The sequence below is a fragment of the Dermochelys coriacea genome, chromosome 10 (assembly GCF_009764565.3).
Source record: "Dermochelys coriacea isolate rDerCor1 chromosome 10, rDerCor1.pri.v4, whole genome shotgun sequence".
In the NCBI taxonomy this organism is placed as follows: Eukaryota; Metazoa; Chordata; order Testudines; family Dermochelyidae; genus Dermochelys; species Dermochelys coriacea.
This window is the reverse complement of record NC_050077.1, coordinates 13,486,377-13,505,565: the sequence shown is the minus strand read 5'-3', so window position 1 is coordinate 13,505,565 and position 19,189 is coordinate 13,486,377. Positions and strand designations below refer to the sequence as shown.

At 44.0% G+C, this 19,189-nt stretch overlaps 1 protein-coding gene across 5 annotated transcripts in view; it reads right to left on the bottom strand.

The window, feature by feature from the left end:
• Window positions 1-239: 239 nt before the first annotated feature.
• Window positions 240-19,189, bottom strand: part of ADAP1 (ArfGAP with dual PH domains 1) — a 107,535-nt gene continuing 88,585 nt past the window's right edge. For all 5 annotated transcript variants that reach the window (XM_043493308.1, XM_038420137.2, XM_038420139.2 and 2 more), the window contains 5 exons: window positions 16,622-16,705; window positions 13,149-13,211; window positions 8,993-9,064; window positions 6,502-6,730; window positions 240-5,556 (listed from right to left, as the gene is read on the bottom strand). In XM_043493308.1, the coding sequence (XP_043349243.1) occupies window positions 5,528-5,556; window positions 6,502-6,730; window positions 8,993-9,064; window positions 13,149-13,211; window positions 16,622-16,705 (477 nt within the window). In that variant the 3' untranslated portion in view covers window positions 240-5,527. The remainder of the gene's footprint in view (window positions 5,557-6,501; window positions 6,731-8,992; window positions 9,065-13,148; window positions 13,212-16,621; window positions 16,706-19,189) is intronic.

Below are 19,189 nucleotides of genomic sequence, written 5' to 3'. Positions count from 1 at the left end.
TTGGATGGGGTGCTAGAACAATTTGTACAGCGAGGGTGCTTAGAGCCATTGGCCCAAACTGTAAACCTTGTATATGATGAAAACCACAAGCTGGGAGAGGTCTTGCCTCCTCACTCAGCAGCACCTCCAGCTCCACCTATCAATGTGGATGCTGTACATTAAGACTGACCTAATAGCTATGTATAGGTCATATTTTCTTTCATCTCACCTGTGTCACAGACTTAACAGGACACATGATCCATTGATTTAACATAATAATTTATTGGTTTGAATGCCATGTAGTACCACCGTTTTATTACCAGTGACATAACAAATGTGTACAACTGACATGATGGATTTCAGTTTACAAACACCAACTTAAGAAATGCATTTGATACTCAAATGTATTGTTCCATTATTTAAGTGGACATATTTCATCAGATCAGGTAAAAATTCAAAACGTTATGTACAGTGCTAATACCCATTATATCCACCTGGACATTCCAAGACTTCCTTTAGTCACCATTTTCCACAACTATGTTGAAATGTCACTTTAAGCAGCTTTTGACAAATAAAATAAAGAGAATTATAGTTAAAAGAATGCAACAGCCAGTTTGTAGCACGGGCAAACCTGATGTCAGCGAAGGAATGTATAGGATACAATGGGTCAAACTGTTTGTGCTGGACCTGACAGTATAAAAGAACTGGAAAGATCAAATCTCATGCCTCAAGCTGGATTCCGTGTCCCCCCCATTAAACCAATTCAGCTCTTTTCACAACTGAGTGCCACAAAATAACTGAACTAAGACCCCCGCCCAACCCCAGGAGAAAGGGGAGTCTTCTGTGGACCAGACTGATAATGAATACTTACGGCAAGTAAATCTGTCAGGGTGACCCTTTGTGGAGTGCAATATTTGTTTGCCAAAAAACTTTGATTCTTGTGACCATTCATTCATGTAGGGCTCTTGGCACAGGCTTAGGATGTCATTAAAAAGACCCCTCTCCCTCCATCCCCTCAAAATCTGTAAGGGAAGTGTGGTCAGGGCTAAGGACAGAGTCACTCTATCCAGTTTAAAAAAAAAAATCACTGGGACTGCCTTGATTTCACCATCATTGCAGCCTCAGGAGGAAACTGGTGGCTGTCTCCTACACATCCTGATGCTCAATTACTTTGTTCTTGCGCTTGGTGGAGGGAAACTTAGCTTCATGCCAACTTTGTGGTCTGGAGCCAGCCCTGGGTGCAAGTTAGTGCAGCCTCAAGGCTTGTGCTCTACTTTTCATGGGCCCTTCTGGCCCAGGTAAGTAGAGAATAGCGATAGTGTACCGTTCTCTTGCCACAGCCCTGCCACACTCTTTATGCTGGGGGAGGTGGACTGGTGTCGAGATCTATACCAGCCACGGAAGCCCTGTAATGTTTTCAGGGAGGCCTTTTAAGGTAGCTCCACAGCGCAGTATAAAATGGCCTCAGTGTAACTGAGAACTAGGCCTCCTATTTTTAACCCTGCCATTGGCCAGATGGTCTATAGCTTGCTGTGTCAATGAATGAGGCTCAATAATGCCCCCCATGGTCCAGCTCAAATGCCGCAGGTAGGGGCACAACCTAAGTGAGATGAGCTAGAAATAAATAAATATGAGATAGCTCGAGAGAATCTGTTGACTTTCTAGGGCAGGGCTGACTACATTTTTGCTGAGCCAAGGCCCGTTTACCAGGAGGCTCCACTTAATTTGGACTGGACTGCAGCCCTGGAGAACAACAGGCCCAATTCCAGCATCATGTACACAGGTGGATTCCTGCTCCAGACCTTGGGCGTCACCCACCCCCATATGTGAAGTCTCCACCGATGTCTAAGTGTGATACCCCAGTGTGTTCTTGGCAGCGAGGCTCCTCAGCTCACGGTCTAGCATTGTGGGGGTGGGATCTGCATTCTCCACAGGCTCCCCACCCTTACATTACACCACCCACTCATCCTGCCTTGCTACCTGCTTTGTCTCTCTCTTGCTAAATTTTTCCACACTGCTCCCTGGAGCCCCCTCCTGCATCCAGGTCCCCCCATCTCCTTGACTTTCAACACACCCTCCTCACAGCCTCTGGGAGGCCCACAAACGTCAGCCAACTCTGAATATGAAATCTAAACCACTCAAATGGCGTCATTTTGTACCGATCAGAGGGCTAAATCCTTTGGGGAGGGCTCACCACCTCCTCCTCTGATTTGTTGCTGTGCTGGATGCTGTTCAAGGCAGAGAGAGAAATTCACTGGTACATGATTCATGTTTCTTTATGAAGTGTTTATTTTGGCAAATTAGAAGAGCACCCACAAAAGATTGGCTGGGTGGCCTTGCTCGTTTCTGGATCTACCTTTTCAATGAAATTTTTCTCTGTCCCCCTTCTTAATTGTCTTTCCCCACTAGACTGTCTGGGCGGGTCTACATTGTACAAAAAAGGCCTGCAGTAGCAAGTTTCAGAGCCCAGGTCAACTGACTTAGGCTTTCATGGCTCACACTACAGGGCTAAAAATAGCAGTGTAGATGTCCAGGCTCGGTCTGGAGCACCAGACTCTGAAACCCAGCAAGGGGATATGGGTCTCAGAGCCCTATGCATCTACGCTGTTATTTTTAGCCCTGTAGCAGGAGCCCAAGTCAGCTCCCTCGGTTCTGAAACTGACTGCAGCAGGTCTGCCAGTTTTTGAGCGTAGATGTACTCTTTGTCTGTTCCTTTCCCACTCAGGCTCCACGCTTCCTTCTACTATGATTTAGCAAAGCTCTCAGTGAACTTACAATGAAATCTACTCTTGTGCAGAGGGCCCACAGAAGCCCTATGCATTGCTTAAGTCCTCAAGGTTGGACATAAGTAGTGCATAACCCTCATGCTGGGCCTCTGAACTGGGCTGAATAAATAACGGGGATCATTGCTCAAATGTGAGCTGAGAAGATATAAAAACCCAACATACACTGACGGGTCTGAGGCCATGGAACGTGGTCATGAGAAGATGTACGGTCCTGGAGGGGAAGTGTGTATTTCAAAGCTCGTCTCACTTTTGCGTCCCATCCCAGCATGGAAATAGCAACATGCAGATGCATTAGGAGGGTATTTCTCAATCCCCCCCAGCTTTTGTGCAATGTTTTCTCTTGGGAGTAAACTGGAAAGCTCTGAACTATAATTAGACCCATGATGCCCTGCAAACAGGACCAGGGTTGCATGTGCCTAGCTGAAGGACAGTGACTTTCGTGTGTGCTTATCGTCTGACTCCAAATGCTGAATTCTCACACTCCACTGTGTAGGCCTACAGTGTTCCTACAGACACATGCCACGGTCATTGCAGGATTTCTCTGAGCTGACATTCCTTTGTCAGTCACGGGCACTTCCTGGATGTGCACTTTGATAAGCCGCTAAGGAGGCCAACCCCACAGATTTCTTTTTAAAATCCCATTTGAAACTAGCCTACATAAAGTTAGCATTACTTACAAGGTGTGAGGGTCACTTACAGTACATCAATTTATTTATAAATTCACCTTTATGATAGCTTGAGAATGAGTCATTAGCAACATTTACACATCACAAGACCACGGAAGCTGAACTATTTCAAAATGCCATTTTGTCTGAGCTTCCGAGGAAGTACACATGCAATATTCTTCAAGTCATGGTGTGCTTCTGCAATGCACTGTAAAGACATCTGGCTGGACCTGCTATGGATAGAGCCCTTTGTTTTGGCTAGTACCTCATTCAGCTCAGCCTCTCCACATCTAAAGAAATGCCGAGATAGCATGTTAAGGTCATGGACAGGTACTGGCAATACAGAAGGAATTGTTCGAAGGAGTGATCTGTGCAATTGGCATGCGCATCTGCACCGAGTCATACTTTAAATCATGCCCGAAATATACCCCCAATCCTGTATTCCTTACCCCCCGATTGAAGCCCAAAGGCACTTCCATTGTGCAAGGGATGCAGGATCAAGTCTTCAATGGATTCTGTTCAAAGTGTGGGCTATGTTCATTTCTCCAAGGTACGCTGCATATCTCTGATGCCAGCATCCTGGGTGTCACTGAAAGCTCTTTGCTGGGAGTGATACTTAATGCAACAGTGAGCCACACGATGGTGTGAGGAGAATGCTCTCCTAAGCCTTTGGCGACAATAAAATGTCTTGACAAATCATTTCCTCATCACCACACTTTGAACAAAAGCAAAACAGTTAGTCACTTAACCACCAAACAGAATAAAAAAGGAAGCATCTGAGACCCTGTCCAGAATACACGGTCTGTATGGAATAACACAGAGGCAATTTACGATTGGGAACCTTAATTTAAGCATCTAAAGAGCAGTATTTATGTTACTTCCTTTTTAAAGCATTTGCACCATCCACACCACAGAGCATATTATTCTCCTTTCTGGTGCATCACCGCTAACTTCAAATTCTCCTTTCTGGTTATAATTTATCATTCCCTTCACTTAAAGACAATGGGGATTTTTACTCTGTGTTTTAAGCTTGTGCTCTATATTCTGTTAGGACTTCATGATCTCTTGGGAGATGAGAAAATGCTTTGTAAAAAGAAAGTTGGGACAGTGAGTTCACCAGGGAAAACCCTGTTGAATTCAAATACCCTGGCTCCACCAGGAGAAGGTATGCCAAAGACTAATGTGTCTAAACTAGAGACTGATAGCGAGGCCAGAGATGTGAGCTTTGGAGAGACTTTAATGTCGGATCAGAACTTCACAAATTTACCCCTGTGACAATACCAGGTCCAGACTATCCAGAATGTTGGGAAAGTTCAGATCTGATAAACGAGGACCAAATTAGAACCATTCCTGATCTAAACTATTGAATCATTACAGAAGATAAAAGGCAGGTAGCCAAAACTCAGTCATCATTAGTATAACTGGTTTTTGAAGAGGTCTATATATGAGAGATATAATATGAAGTGCTTTTTCTTCTCTTCTCATCAAGAGCTAAGTTGCTCATTTCCATATTCCATGGGATGTTTTGCATCAGTTATTTCTAGCCATTGACCATGTTTGCAGACTATCAAGTACACCATACCTTTGGGATGTGCCATTCATGTTTTCAAGTCAATCATCAATACCTTGTGAAAATGCTACTTATGAAATACAACCAAATTTGTTTCACAAGCATTCCGGACCACTCTGGACTGGGTTGTGTTATTATTACAAGTTAGCACAGACCCAGGGGCATCCTGGTGCACATTATTCAGAGTCTACTATGTTGACAACATGCTCAGGCATTTGTGGTAATTCTTTATCTAATGGAGTGAGATATACAAAATGGTGGCACATGGACGTGTAGCCTATGGATGAGCATTAGGTAGTGCTGTAAACAAGATCCCCGCAGCGCCTACCTAGAGAAGTGCACGGTTTGTTTTTGCTATGGCCCAGCAGCTTCTATGTGATGTTTGCCGCTGACTTCTTGGCTTCCAGCAGGATTAAGTAAATGACTGGTTTCTAATTTTCTTTTATTTATTTTTTTAACATTTCAAATAAAACCGTCTTGTGTTGTAAACATAATCTCATTCCTTGCGTCTGCTCTGACAGTCCCAGCTAAGGTTTATGCTTGAAATGGGCTTCCACTGAAATGAAAAAAAACAAACCAACTGAAAATGACAATACAATGGATGTTAGAACATGGGTTATCACGCAATCCTTTGGGATCCAATCCACTGGCCGGGCTCAGCTTTGAACGAGTGGCCGTTGTGAATGTTGTTGTGTTAGAACATGACTGCAAAGAGTCAAGTTCTCTGATACAGTGCGTAAACAAGGAAAAGTTGTGTTCACCATGGAGTCAGCTAGTTGTGGCTAAACCCTGATCCCAGAAGAGTTTACTGATAATCGGCTCACAAGCTACTGAACACAACAGATCCTTGTCTACACTGATCTGCCAGCACTTAACTCAATTGTTAAAAATCACTTGCACTTAAGTGGATTCCCATGAAAGGTTACTTATAAACTCTTTTAACTTCAACTGAATGCCGTGTTCATAGTGCCAGAGGCTGGCACAGAGAATGGTTAGAGCATAATAGAGCTTCCCCTATGCTGTGCCTACCAAGGACCTCCACTCTGGACTGGCAGCACCACCTCCAGGAGTGAGAGGGCAGGTTTCCTCAGTCTGCTGATACTGTTGATAGTGGTACCACTTTCAGGTGATGGTGATGGGGATCATTATTATTACAGTAGCAGATAAAGACCCCAACTGTGATCAAGGCCCCATTGTGCCCCACTGTTCATAAACATAGGGAGAGAAAGACCCTGCCCTGAAGAGCTTACAATCCAAAAAGACAAGGAGACAAAGGATGGGCCTAAGGGTCTGCTATTGTCCCATTGATGTGGACACCTATCTACTAGGAAATGGATAAGCTACAGAACAGGCAGCAGATGGTAAGGACTTCCCATACAGACTAGATTTGATTTAGAGGTGAAAGGCTCTGTCTCTCCTTCAGTCTCCCCATTCTCTAACGTATGGTGGATAAATGGAGGCCTTAATTCTCCAGGGGTCTCAGTATGGCAGGGTAACTTACCTGCATATTCCTGAGGCAGCATTGGCCTGCTTATGACTTTCTGAAAAGCTGTAATCCATTCTTGCTGATCACTTTCTGTATCACAAGCAAAGAGAAATTTTCTGTCTGGGGTCACAATGGTTATCCCATATTGCCAGTGATTTCCCTGGGTGGATGGTGGGAGTCCTTCCAGGACCTTGTAGCTGTTTTCCTTGCTCCCAATAAATACTTCCCCTCTAGCGAAGGCATCCTACAAGATATAAATAAATGATTCAGAGCCCTTTCAAAGTTGCTTGTCAAGGTGATGTGGAATATGGATCACGCAGCAAACTAACATTAGCGTTCTCCCTGCACAGCCTCCAGCACTCACATCAACAGAAAACAGTGAGAAAGGTCTACAAAGCAAATTCCCAAGGTCAAACACCCACAAAGATTAGAGGTGTTTGAAATCCACAGGATTTCAGATTTGCAAATACTGTAGCTCCTACTTAATAATGAGCCAAACCAAGCCCCTGGATTCCATACACCCCCCACCCCCAAACTTCAGGTGTTCTAAATCCACACACATTTTGTGCTTTGACCTCATTCCGAGAGAGAGACCTGCTACTGCCTCTATCCTTCTAACCTCTCACCCCCCAAACTCCGCATTAATAAGTATCAACTCCAAGAGAGAGTGGGGCAGACCCTCAGATGATGTAAATCATCACAATTCCATTGACTTCTGATTTCACTGCCTCCATGCCTTCACTGGGGTTCTTTTGCTTTACACCAGCTGAGGACTGGGCCCAGGGATTCTGCAGCCTCTCAGGAGCTTGCCCCAATCCCAGACTCTTCTATTTTTGAAGTTTTCCAACCATTTAACCTGCATGTTCCTTGCTGCATTTTAAACTTTTCAGCTTGCTATTTTTCTAGCCTGCAAGATAGAAATCTCTCTCTCTCTCTCTGGTATATAATCTTTGGTGTCATTAATTCCAGAGAAATGGAAACATTGCATGTACTATTATAAAGGTCTGATTGTGTGGCAATTATTCTCTTACCAGACATGTCAATCAAGACAAAAGAGAAAAAGGTGGTGGCCAGGTGCTTAGAACATGAGATTAGGAGCCCTGAATTCTAATCCCAGCTCTGCCATTGATTTGATATGAGGCACTCATCAAATTACTTAAATCACTGTTGGCCCGATTCTGATCACACACTGGAATAAATGAGAAGTGACCCCCGTGGAATGTGATCAGAACCAGGCCCTTTGAGGGGATAATAATCATCATACTTACACTGGAAGGATGAGGTGAAGATGAGTGTTTTCACAGTGCTTTGAAAGGTCCCATGGTCAAATTAAAATCTTTAGAGCTTGGTGCTTAGTATAAACATCTGTCTAACTATCTTACGTGGGCCCCATTCCCATAGATAGGGCAGCACTAGCGCCCCCATTTTACAGATGGGAAACTAAAGGTATGTCTACACTGGATCTGGAGGTGTAATTTCCAGATGTGGTACACGGACCCCAGCCAAAAAGAGCAGTGTAGCCACGGCTGTGTTAGTGGTGAGACAAGCTAGCCCCAGAGCCGGACTTAGGGTCAGGTGAGCCAGGCAACTGCCTGGGGTGCTGGGCTTGTGGGGCACAGGGCTGGCAGATTTACAGATCCTAGTGTGCAAGTTTATCGTCTTGTAGGACAGGGATAAATCAGGCATGCAAATTGTGCATCAAAGTCATGAAATGGGCTACAAATGCAATAAAAAATTAAGATATTCAAAAGTTTAACAAATGGGGGGGGCGCCATTTGGTCTAAGGCTAGCCCTGGCTAGCCCCAAGAACAATCCCATCTGAAGCCCTACATATGTACATAGGGCAGCTAGCCTGTCCTGCTCCTTTGCACTGCTGCAGCCACACTGCTACGTTTAGCACACTAGCTCGATCAGAGCTAGCATGGGTATGTGTACCTCAGCCAGCTCCAGTGTAGACATACCCCAAGGAATAGGGGGGCTAAGTGAATTTCCCAAGGTCAAACAATAAACCTGTGGCACAGCAGGTCTCCCAAGTCCTAGCTGAATGCCCTAACCATGGCCCATCCTTCCTATCAGTGGTTATATTAATTAATATTGTGACTACCATGGTAATGTTAATTACTGGAAATGATTTTAGTTTGGGATTTTCAAAGAAGCCTCATGGAGAGAGGGACCCAGTGGAACTGGGCAAGTGACTCCCCTGAAATCCTTTACCAATCTCAGCCCCGATGGCAACAAAGCACAGAAACGCCCTGCAAAAGGGCTGAGGGAAAGAAAAATCTGGTGAATGAAATATAGGTTGGGATGAGACTCATTTACAGCCATTTAAATAGGGGTTCATGGATATTTTGGTGACTAACTGTGAACCAGGCTATGGTGTACTGGGCTTTGGACAAAAGTCGAACAACCTGCCCCAAGTATTTTCACGTTACTCCCAAATTAGACCAAACTCTGTTACAGGCTATTCCATGCAGACGCGCGTGGAGCTCAAATGCCTTTGCCTTACCAGAGGATCTTTGAAATACATGAGCCTTCGGTCGTCCATGGTGAACCATCGCTTCTTGAAACCTTCCGTTTGCTAAAGAGTTGGGGGGAAAAAAATGATTGAGCAAAGAAAAACCCGGCTCGCTTCTAAAGAGAGAAGCTGAGGGAATTTATGGGGCAGTGGTGTTGTTCAAGGTAGTTCTGGTGGGAGAGACGTACTGAGTCAGTTCAGAAAGGGCAGGTTCTGCACTAACTTAAGGGCAGAGTGGCTATTATCTGTCAATGGGTGATAATACTTATAATACTTCCCAGTACAACAGGGCCATTCATTTCAATATGAGTTTTAGGGAGGGAGAATTGACAGGCTAATCTGTCAATTGTTTTAAGATACATTTATATCCCCTCCTCCACCACCCAGCCTGTGCCTCCCCGCACCCTGGCACTGCTGTCTCACAGTTCCTCCTTATCAACATTTCCCACACTGTGACTCTTTTAGGTACAGCATTGGCCACTTTACACATGTGTAAAGTCATTAGATTTGGGGGGGGCAAAATGACCACATGCACCTTATGATGAACAAATGCCTTGGGACGTATGTTTAAAGGAGAAAGAGACACCATCTTAGCACAAACAACGAGGAGTCCTTGTGGCACCTTAGAGACTAACACATTTATTTGGGCATACGCGTTTGTGGGCTATAATCCACTTCATCAGATGCATTGAGTGAAAAATATAGTAAACAGTTTGATTAGCTGCAGCCTCCTATCCCACAGCCCCTGATTTTCCAATGTAAATAGATTCAGGGTCTCATAGCAACACAGGTTGCTGAAGTTCAGACCTCAAGAGAAGTTGTAGAAAAGACCTGAATTTCTCATATGAAAAACAAGCAGAGCCCTCAAATTTTCTGCTTTGGGGGCAGGCTTTGTGTGGGGTAGGGAATGGAAACCCACTCAAGGCCATATTTGTACCGTATAGAGAATTAAAAAAAAAAAACAAGACATGAACCAGTTTTTTCCCCAGTGCAGGTTACCTTTAAGCTTTTTTACCTCCCTCCTTCCAGCTCCTCACACTCTGAGAGCTGTTCCTCCCCATCAGTATGTCAGTGCCATTCCTCTAATAGCCAAAAGAGTGCTGGAGAATGGCATAAGATGCTTCCTCCATTCCAACAGCAGAACCTCCAGCACCTGACCAACCCAGGAGTTTGAGATCCCTATATTTTAGCACAGACAGTAAACTGCCAGGCTACTCGCCTCATTAATTTCAGTGCATTTGTCACCATTAGTCAATTCACCAGCTGATCCCACTGAATTCTAGAAGGTCTGGGAATCTCATGATTGGCTGGTGTTTTTATCGGATTAGCAGATATCTAAATTGGTCCAGGTATGTTATGGCCTTTGCAGCTCTAAATCTCCAGCAGGGCTGGTTTGTTTAGGATAGGATTGTGCTTTTTCTTGGAATGCCCCATTTAGCTCTGTTAGAAATGAAGACAGGGCAGAGGCGCTGACTCTGTGAGTACTGGCGAAAAACAGCACCCATCAGCCACAGCTGTTTGGAGGCACTGCTGATCAGCTGTTTGGCAGCACCTCCGATCAGCCAAACAGCTGTCTGGTGGCTTGAGAAGGGGCTTGCGGGAGGCAGAGAGCAGCAAGTGGTGGGTGGGCAGAGCCTCCGGGAGGGGATGGGCAGAGCCTCTGGGACGGGGCAGAGCAGGATGAGGCAGAGCGAGGGCAGGGACTTGGGGGAGGGGGTGGAATGTTGATGGGGCCTCGGGGTGGAGTGGGAGTGGAAAAAGTTCAGTGCCTACGAGACGGGGCTTTTCTAAGCTAAGTGCTGTTTGAGGAGCCTCATCACTCAGTCATTTGCAGAGTGTTGGAATGGCTGGTGCTGAAGGCAGTTTGCTCTGCAAGTGTGAGAGTCACCAGGATTGATGGCAAATGTCTGTCCCTGAAACAAGAGGCCCAAAGCATAGCCTGGAGGTCAAATGAGGCCCTCAGAGTTCTAGAAAGCAGACCGTGGCCATCCTTATCTTTAACAGGGAGCTGCACATTGCAGATCCCAGCATGGAATGTTCTCACCCCAGCCATCCATGTGCATTGAGTTGTAGAATTGCATGCTGGGATCTGTAGTCTCTGGAGACCTCAGCTCTGTATTATATAAGTGGATGGCTGCAATCTGCTCCATGTCACGCAAATGATGCATTTTATGAAGCTCTCTGGCCCTGCCCATGCAGCTCTCAGTTGAGCTAATTACGGGTGTCCCAGTCCTATAAGGGCTGATCACAGAATAGACATTAGAAGGAAACAAAAATGACCCTAACCAATTTATCTGGCCTTGGTTTCTGATATGTTTCTGTTCTGTAAACTACAATCTCTTGCTCCCCCCCCCTTTAAAATGAAGAAAAAGAATTTAAAAAGACAATAAGAAACAGAGTTCTACAGTGATAAAGAAATGCTCCTGCATCTAAAAAGACGAATTCAACCTCCACCCACTAAATGAAAAAGCGTGGGAAGTTCCCAACTCTTGACCAGGCTATATAAGGAGACCCTCTATAGCTCGTTAGTAAGATAGGTCCCAGAACATACAGCAGCTGTTAGGGGAAATAGTCATTAAAAATAGAGGTAAATCACGTAAAATCAATGGTACGTACATTACTAATATCCAGGGCCTGCCATAAATTATGGCATTCTCCTTTTCACACAGTGGTTTTTAAGGCTTTGTTTACACACAATAGTTGCACCACTTTCTATCAGTTAAAGCGGTACTGGTACCTGATGTCTATGCAGTGATACTGGTGTCAGAGTGCTTATACTGATGTAGCTTATTCCAGTACGGGAAGGGGAATAAACTTGATAGGTATAAGGCACCTTTATACTGGTATAACAGTGTCCACACTAGGGATTGTACCAGTATGATGGTAAAAAATCCCACCCCTAAGCGACATAGTGATACCAGTACAAAAACCAGATGCAGATCAGGCCTAAAGGTTTCTTCATGCATAGATGACACTTACCACTATGAAGAAGGCCAGCACGAGGTCTATGGCGAGTGGGCTTAAGCAGTGTTTAAGCCATGTGCTAGCTCTCTGCATGGGGATGAATTTCACCCATGTACGAAGAGATGATTATACTGTTCAAAATGCTCCTCTTTCACCTGATTGTGTCCCCACTGCAGCTGTGCACTGCCGTATTAATGAATTGGGGCGGGGAGGTGACCTCATACAATAGCTACCAAGAAGAGGGGATTCTGAGTCATAAGCGGTTAATCCATGTACTAGAGAGTGTGAAAATGGGCATTTAGTTGGCAAGAAAGGTGTGAGTCCAGCTTCAAGAGCGGAAGCATTTCCTTTTCTCCAGAGGGATATAAAGCCCAAAGAGAAGAGTCATTACTCAATTCTTGGCACAGTAGGAGATTTTATTCTTTCTTTTTTACTTGCTAACAAAGGGGTCTGAAAAGCCAAACCCGCTCCCTGGTTTGAGACTGGCAGTGAATCCAGCGATGTGGGCATTTCCCACGTACGCAGTAACTCCTTGTGCTTTCACAGAGGCCTTGAACACCTTCAGACACCCCTTTTCCTAACTGCCAGTTGTGCATGGGAACCTCCCATTCTGCAGACATACGAGCCATATGCCCTCCATTCCAAGAGAGGGGAAACGGCACTACAGAGCAGCGAGCAACGGTGGCTCTGTGCATGGGATTTTCTGGGAGCATGGTGAGGGGGTTGAGCTGGTGGATCCATTGGTCCAGAACACCATGTAGTGGGGACACAGTGATATGAAAAGGTTGCATGTACTACCTCTGATGTGGGGCTGATGCAGGGAGAGACAGGTTCCATCTCTCAGTCCCGCACAAAGTTCTTTTACTTGTGCATTGCATGAGGGAATGTGAATTTTACCTTTAGGCTATCTCTAGCCCGCTTACAAAACTATAATCGCACAGGAAAGTGCAATGAATAGTGGAAACAAGGGTGGGTAGCGGGGAGAACACAAGAAACTTGGATATAAAATCCAGGCTGAGGTGCAAAACAAAGAGATACATTCAAAGGCATTGAAGTGTTGGTACATGGCTGGATTTTACACAGTAACCCTCCCAAAGCATATCTGCCCCACCATTATGTGGATCACAACGCAGGACAGAACAAACTCATTTTTGGTATGAAGACAAAATACATGATGTCCCACCTTTGGCCCAGTTTTTTCCATGTAACCTTCCTTCAAGTAGTTCCTAGAAAGCTTTGGCACCAACTAGAGTTGTCAAAATAAGAAAGCAAAAAAAAGTACAATGTTAGTGCACGTTAGTCACAGACACAGGCTTACGTGCTGTCATGCCATAGCCCCCCAGTTATCATTTCAATGGGAGCTTATGGAAAAAAATGCCATGAGAAAGAGTTACCTCCGGCCCATATACAGGCTGGGGACAGCTTATGACTGGTCTCAAGGCATACTGAAGTGGATTTATTTATTCCTTTTGTTCTCTCATCTTCCCCTAAGACTTTTTCAGTTTCTTTGACCCCGTGTTAGCTTTGTAATACAGGTATGACTACACTGCAAAAAAACCCCAAAACACCCAGCCACTGTGAGTCTCAGAGCGCAGGTCAGCTGACTCAGGCTCGCATTATGAGGCTAAAAACAGCAGTGTAGATGTTCCTGCTTGAGCTCTGAAACCCGGTGAGGGGGGTGGGTCAAAATATTCAGAACTGGAGGCCTTGGGTTAGGTTTATCCATTGTCTGGCACCTAAATAAGTGGCCTCGTTTTCACATGTACTGAGAACTCACTAGCTCCACTGACTTTCATGAGGACTACGGGGTCTCAGTGCTTTTGAAAATCAGGCCACTTATTTAAAGGCCAAACTATGAATTTAGAATCTAACTTGAAGCTCCCAGTTGTTAAATTCTTACCTAAGAGCTCTCTCAGGCCTAATCCTGCCTCCCATTAAAGTCAACAACACAACTCCTATTGACCTCAAAGAAAGCCAAATCAGGCTGCAGTCCAGGAGCCTGTTGTCCCCAGATAGTGTGAGAACTGGGGTTGTATGCAAAGATGTAGCGATAATATTTAATAATTCATTACGTGTATTACAGTGGCACCTAGAGGCCCCAGTCAGGGTCCACCGTGCTGGGTGTTGTATGCACATAATGAAAAGATGATCCCTGCTCCTGGGGTTTGAGGAGGGAGCAGACCCCAGGGAAGCCCTGAGATGGTCCCAGTTTCCCCTGTCCCAGTTTCCCATGCCCGCTGCCCCTCAGCTTTGGGGCCATGCCAGGGTTCCTTGGCTCACTCTTTGATAGTTACACTATGTCCTTAAACATTCAGCCTGGTTAAAGTAAAGAGACGGATCATTCTAGGCAGCCCCATTTATGGTTAACTGGCCTATGGATATTGCTCATGAAGTCCTTCAACCCAGTCCTGCTTCCACTGAACTCGGTGCCGAAACTCCCACTCATTTCTATGGGGTTGGGATCATCATGACTTGGTAGGTTCTCATCGCAAAGGGTGTTTTGCTGGAGTAAGGGCTGAGTAAAACTCAGGGCCTGGTTCTGTAACCCCTTGAACAGGAAGGTAGCCCCAGGGACACCAACAGACCTACTCGGTGGAGTAAAGACTGCAGGATCAGGCCCCTAAGAGCTGGTCTCAGATCATTTTCACATCAGGTATGAGCCCCAGACACCCAGTTGTTTTTTCCTTTCCTCCTCCAGATCAGTATAACCCAAAAGCTCATACAGAAGACCCACAAGCTCTAATATGCCATCTGCCTTTAAAGGCTATTACACACGTCTGTGAACTCCCCTTTTGCTGAGATCTACTTGACAATAATTACCAGGGCCTAGGTTATTTTTAAAAATGCTTGGTGCAGATGAGCTGCTAGCTGTGAGATCTCTGCAGATGGATGCGTGAGGCTCTTTAAAAAGAAAAGTGAGACTCACCAGCAAATGGAGCTGACAGGACTGATTGAACACTTCTCACCTTCCCCCACTCCCAGCCTTGCATTTAAACAAGTTATTTATGGCAAAGCTTTAAAAATTATATTCCTGAGACATGTAATTCCATCTAACAAAAGGCTCTGATAAACCGGTTATGTGATCACATAAAAAGCACCCTGGAGAATCCCACAGCCAGTTTGCAGAGATCCTGAATTTCTTAATCTCCAGTCTTTAGAATGGCAGCCAGCTGCTTTTAGAAAGTAGTTTTGTCTTTACTGGAAAGAATCTTTATCACTTCAAGATTCTTAACCCTTTGCCGCCAAGTATCATGCTAAGCTGCGTCCAGGGTGCAGTATTTTTGTGTAATCCTTCCTGTTGGACACAGACTTCCCTCACGTAGCAGGGATGGGCCCACTTAAAACATTATAAAAGGCTGCAGGTTTCTTCAGAGGTGGTTTGTGGTTCTTGTGTCTATATCAAAATATCTACAGTACCTGTCTCCTGAAGCACTCAGCCTGATTCTCATTTACATCTAGGCCCCTTTACACCACTCTAGCAATGGAAAGGAGCTTGAAAGGGGGTATAAATTCCAGTAATACCCACTGTAAGACGCCTTAGTGTAAACAACAATAAGGTCTGACAGAGTTTTCTACCAGCATAAAAATACAGGAATTTTACATTCCAAGGTCATAAATCCAGGCTTCCAAAATTCTACTCACAACCTAGCCCCACCAGGTAATCATTTATTTTGATGGGCACATAAAATCTCTTTAGTTTTTCTTCTGTTGTCAGTGGTATTGGGAGAGCAACCAGATTTCTAACATTAATCATCATGTGAATGGCCAAGCAAAAACATTTTGTGTTTAGGGCTTGTGAATTTTTATGAGAATTTTATATGGCAGTGTAAACAAATTTTGACAGAATCAAGTACTTAGAGATGGAAAAGTCTTATTAGACAAAGGTTACACTACAGTGGCTATAATTATGTGGCATTTGCACTGCAAGGAACAGATAATTATGCTCAGGTGATGCTCTTCAGTACCAATATTACCACTAGTTCATACAATCATTAGTTAATGCAAGTGGATTCTAAAATACATGTATTAGGTATAAAACCAAGGAGGTAATAGTGGATATCTCAATCATGTTGTTAACTTGGTGATTATATGAATTAGTGGTAATTACACATATCTAAAAGCAAAACCATAGTGTAATTAAACTATAATTGCAGTGTACCTACAACATAATAAACTCATTATAAAGGTAACTCATCCTAATATTATACTATATTTTGTGACTATACTTGCAAATTGTAGCTAGATCATCAATTCCAGCCTCCAGCAAATGTAAGGCACACTCTTGCAACAGAAGCTGCATCAAATTGTAAAGCAGTACTGCACTTGATCTCAGCCAGAAGGCCGGGTTTTGGTAAGACACTTTCCTCCTCACCGTTTTATTTTAAAAACAGTTTTAATTGCGTAGCTTTGTAGCAACCAGCACTTTACAAACACAGAAACAAGATCTGGCACAATACTGAGAATGCAGGAATTAAAATGTACACCCCCGCCCCCAGTTTCTGTGGTTAGATGTAGTAGCAGGTGTTGCACCTGGACTCTAGTTCCCAGTAAAATCATTTTAACATAATAATTGTAAAGCACACTCTGAAGAATAGAGCGCTCGCCAGGCTTTCCAGCTTGTTAACAAGATGCTAAAAACGACTAGGAAGAACTCACATCGACATCACTAGCTCCAGGGAACGCCACTTGTAAATAATGGAACCGTGCCGCACGGATGGCATTGAACCAATCCACTGTTTCCTGATAATGAAAAAGAAAGGCTGGAGTCAGCAAACATACAATCTACACAGTGATCATTGTGGTGATTTTGCTCTGATTTGTCTTTCCCATCATTTTGTCTCTGGTAACAGGGCTCAACTGAGTTGTGGTTTTGAAGAGGGAGGGCCAGGCAAAAGCAGAGATTTTAAAAACATGCCTATGCCCCATGGAGCTCAAAGGGTGCCTAAGGGCTTTGCTGAAGAGGGATGGACTTAAGCATATGCCCCAAGTTAAGGCACGTACTCAAGTGCTTTGCTGAATTGCAGCCTAAAGGTACAAACAAAATTGAATCAAAATCTAGAATGTAATTCAGTTTCCATGGCTGAATTGTACTACCCAGTATTTCTCACATTCATCTCAATGGTGTTCTTTGAACACTGTATTCTATTTATAAAGAAGTTAGTTTTGCTCCTTCAGTATTTTCCCCCCTTCATTAGCCAGCAGTGATCAGCTTGAAAGACCTGGCGACATTCTGCAGCAGACAGTTCATATTCTATTGTAAGTAATGGAATGACAATTAACCCTTTGAGTACAGGACAAAAATATGCATGCAGGTGGCAATGGCCACGCCTACACTATGCAGTAACCGTTTTCATTAACACTTGGAGTGTAGTCAGCAATTTCTTCTACAACTGCTTAGTTCAGGCCAGGCCATGGGGAAACCTTGTGTGGCAACCACAAGCAACACATGTTCTTCTAGTCAGATTGGAGGCTACAGAGTCAGAGAACTAACAGAAAACCTCTCTATGTTCACTACAATAGAGCCCTGTCTCCTTATTATGTGGGACATTATGACGAGGATTGGACAATATAGAACACACAGTTTCACAGTGTATAGCTGCCATTTCAGTGTACATATGTCTGAAGTCCCTGCACCAAAGCTTACCATAAAGGATGCTTACACAACATTTCATCTGACAGAGTGCATTTTATTAGTTCTTTGGTAACATGTAGCAGTCTCCAGATGCCACAATAGAAAACCGTCATTACAGAACTGGGAAGTTTCATTTCTCAAAACAAAACAAAGAAACAAAATTTTATTGTGGTTGAGAAAACTTGTACCACATGATTCATAATCCACAGCTCCCAGCCTGCAGCTCAATACCTCAGAAGTCTGGTCTCTAGCCATGTAAAATAAGTCAAGCTGGGACTGGGTTGATTAGGATGGGTGGTTTCCAGAGGAAAGCCCAGGTGCTACAGGAAGTGAGGTTGGTGAATCAGAAGATGCATTTATTACTATTTATGATTTGTATTGCCATAGCACCAAAGAGTCACAGTTGTGGACCAGGACCCGACAGTGGTAGGCACTGTACAAACACAACAAAATGACAGTCCATGCCCCAAAGAGCTTACAATCTAAGTGTAAGACAACAGGTGGACACAGACAGAAGGGGAAATACAAGGGAACAATGAGACAATATTGGTCAGCCTGACAGGCAATGGTCTTAGCACACCAGCAACCAGTGGTAAAATTGACTGTAGGCATCACAGCAAAGGAAAGTTTTAAGGAGGGGATTTGAAGGAAAATAATGAGGGAGCTCTATGTCTATTTACGGTGAGTACACCCCAAGTGTGAGTGGCAGTATGGGAGAATGCTTGCTTGAAAATGTAACAAGTGGGCAACGTAGGCTGGCATCGTTGGCTGATAAAAAGTGGTAATCAACATTTCAATAGTGAATGAGAGACTATAGATAGGTTCCAATTCAGCAAAGGACTTAACCATGTGCTTGAGCCTCACTGAGGCCAATGGGGCTTAAGCACATATTTTAAATTCTTTTCTGAATTTGTGCCTATCTTAGGGTTTTATACTGCCACCCATTGCCATAGTTTCTGACCACCTTCCATGTAAAATCTACAGTAATAGTAAAGTCCTTAATGGATTTCCTGGAGTCTCTAGCACTTTTTCCTTTTTGGAGTAAAATCTCTTTGGGTTATGTCTTTAATTATTTAGATTTTATTAAGTTCCCTTTTTTCCCCAGGCTGATTTGTGGATTTGTTTCTGGAGAGATTTCCAGATCTTGTGCTGCTGGACTTTTTTAAAGTTTCATTCCGGAAATTTTAGGTGAATTTAAAGTAAATTACCTGCATCAGTGCACTTTCAACTATTGCATAACAATTCAAAGGTACGGGACAATGGAAGGTGTTCTGGAAGGGACGTCTGATACCTGTCTGCATCTCAATAATCATTAGTGTGGAGGAAGATTTTGAAATAACTGCATGTTATTAATACATGTGAAGACTTCACTAACTCACAAGTCTGGAACACTTTAAATAAGCGAGAATTGAACCTACAATAAACATCTCAAACTCTTTCAAGTGAGGTTGTTTTAGGATAGGAGAGAATAAATCAAACCAGAAGCCAACTTCTAGGAATGCTAAACTTTTCTATGCTTCAGAGCCAAGATTTTAAAGAGCAGCTAGTGATTTTGAAGGCTTCCATTGTTGGATGTCCAACCTGAGACACCT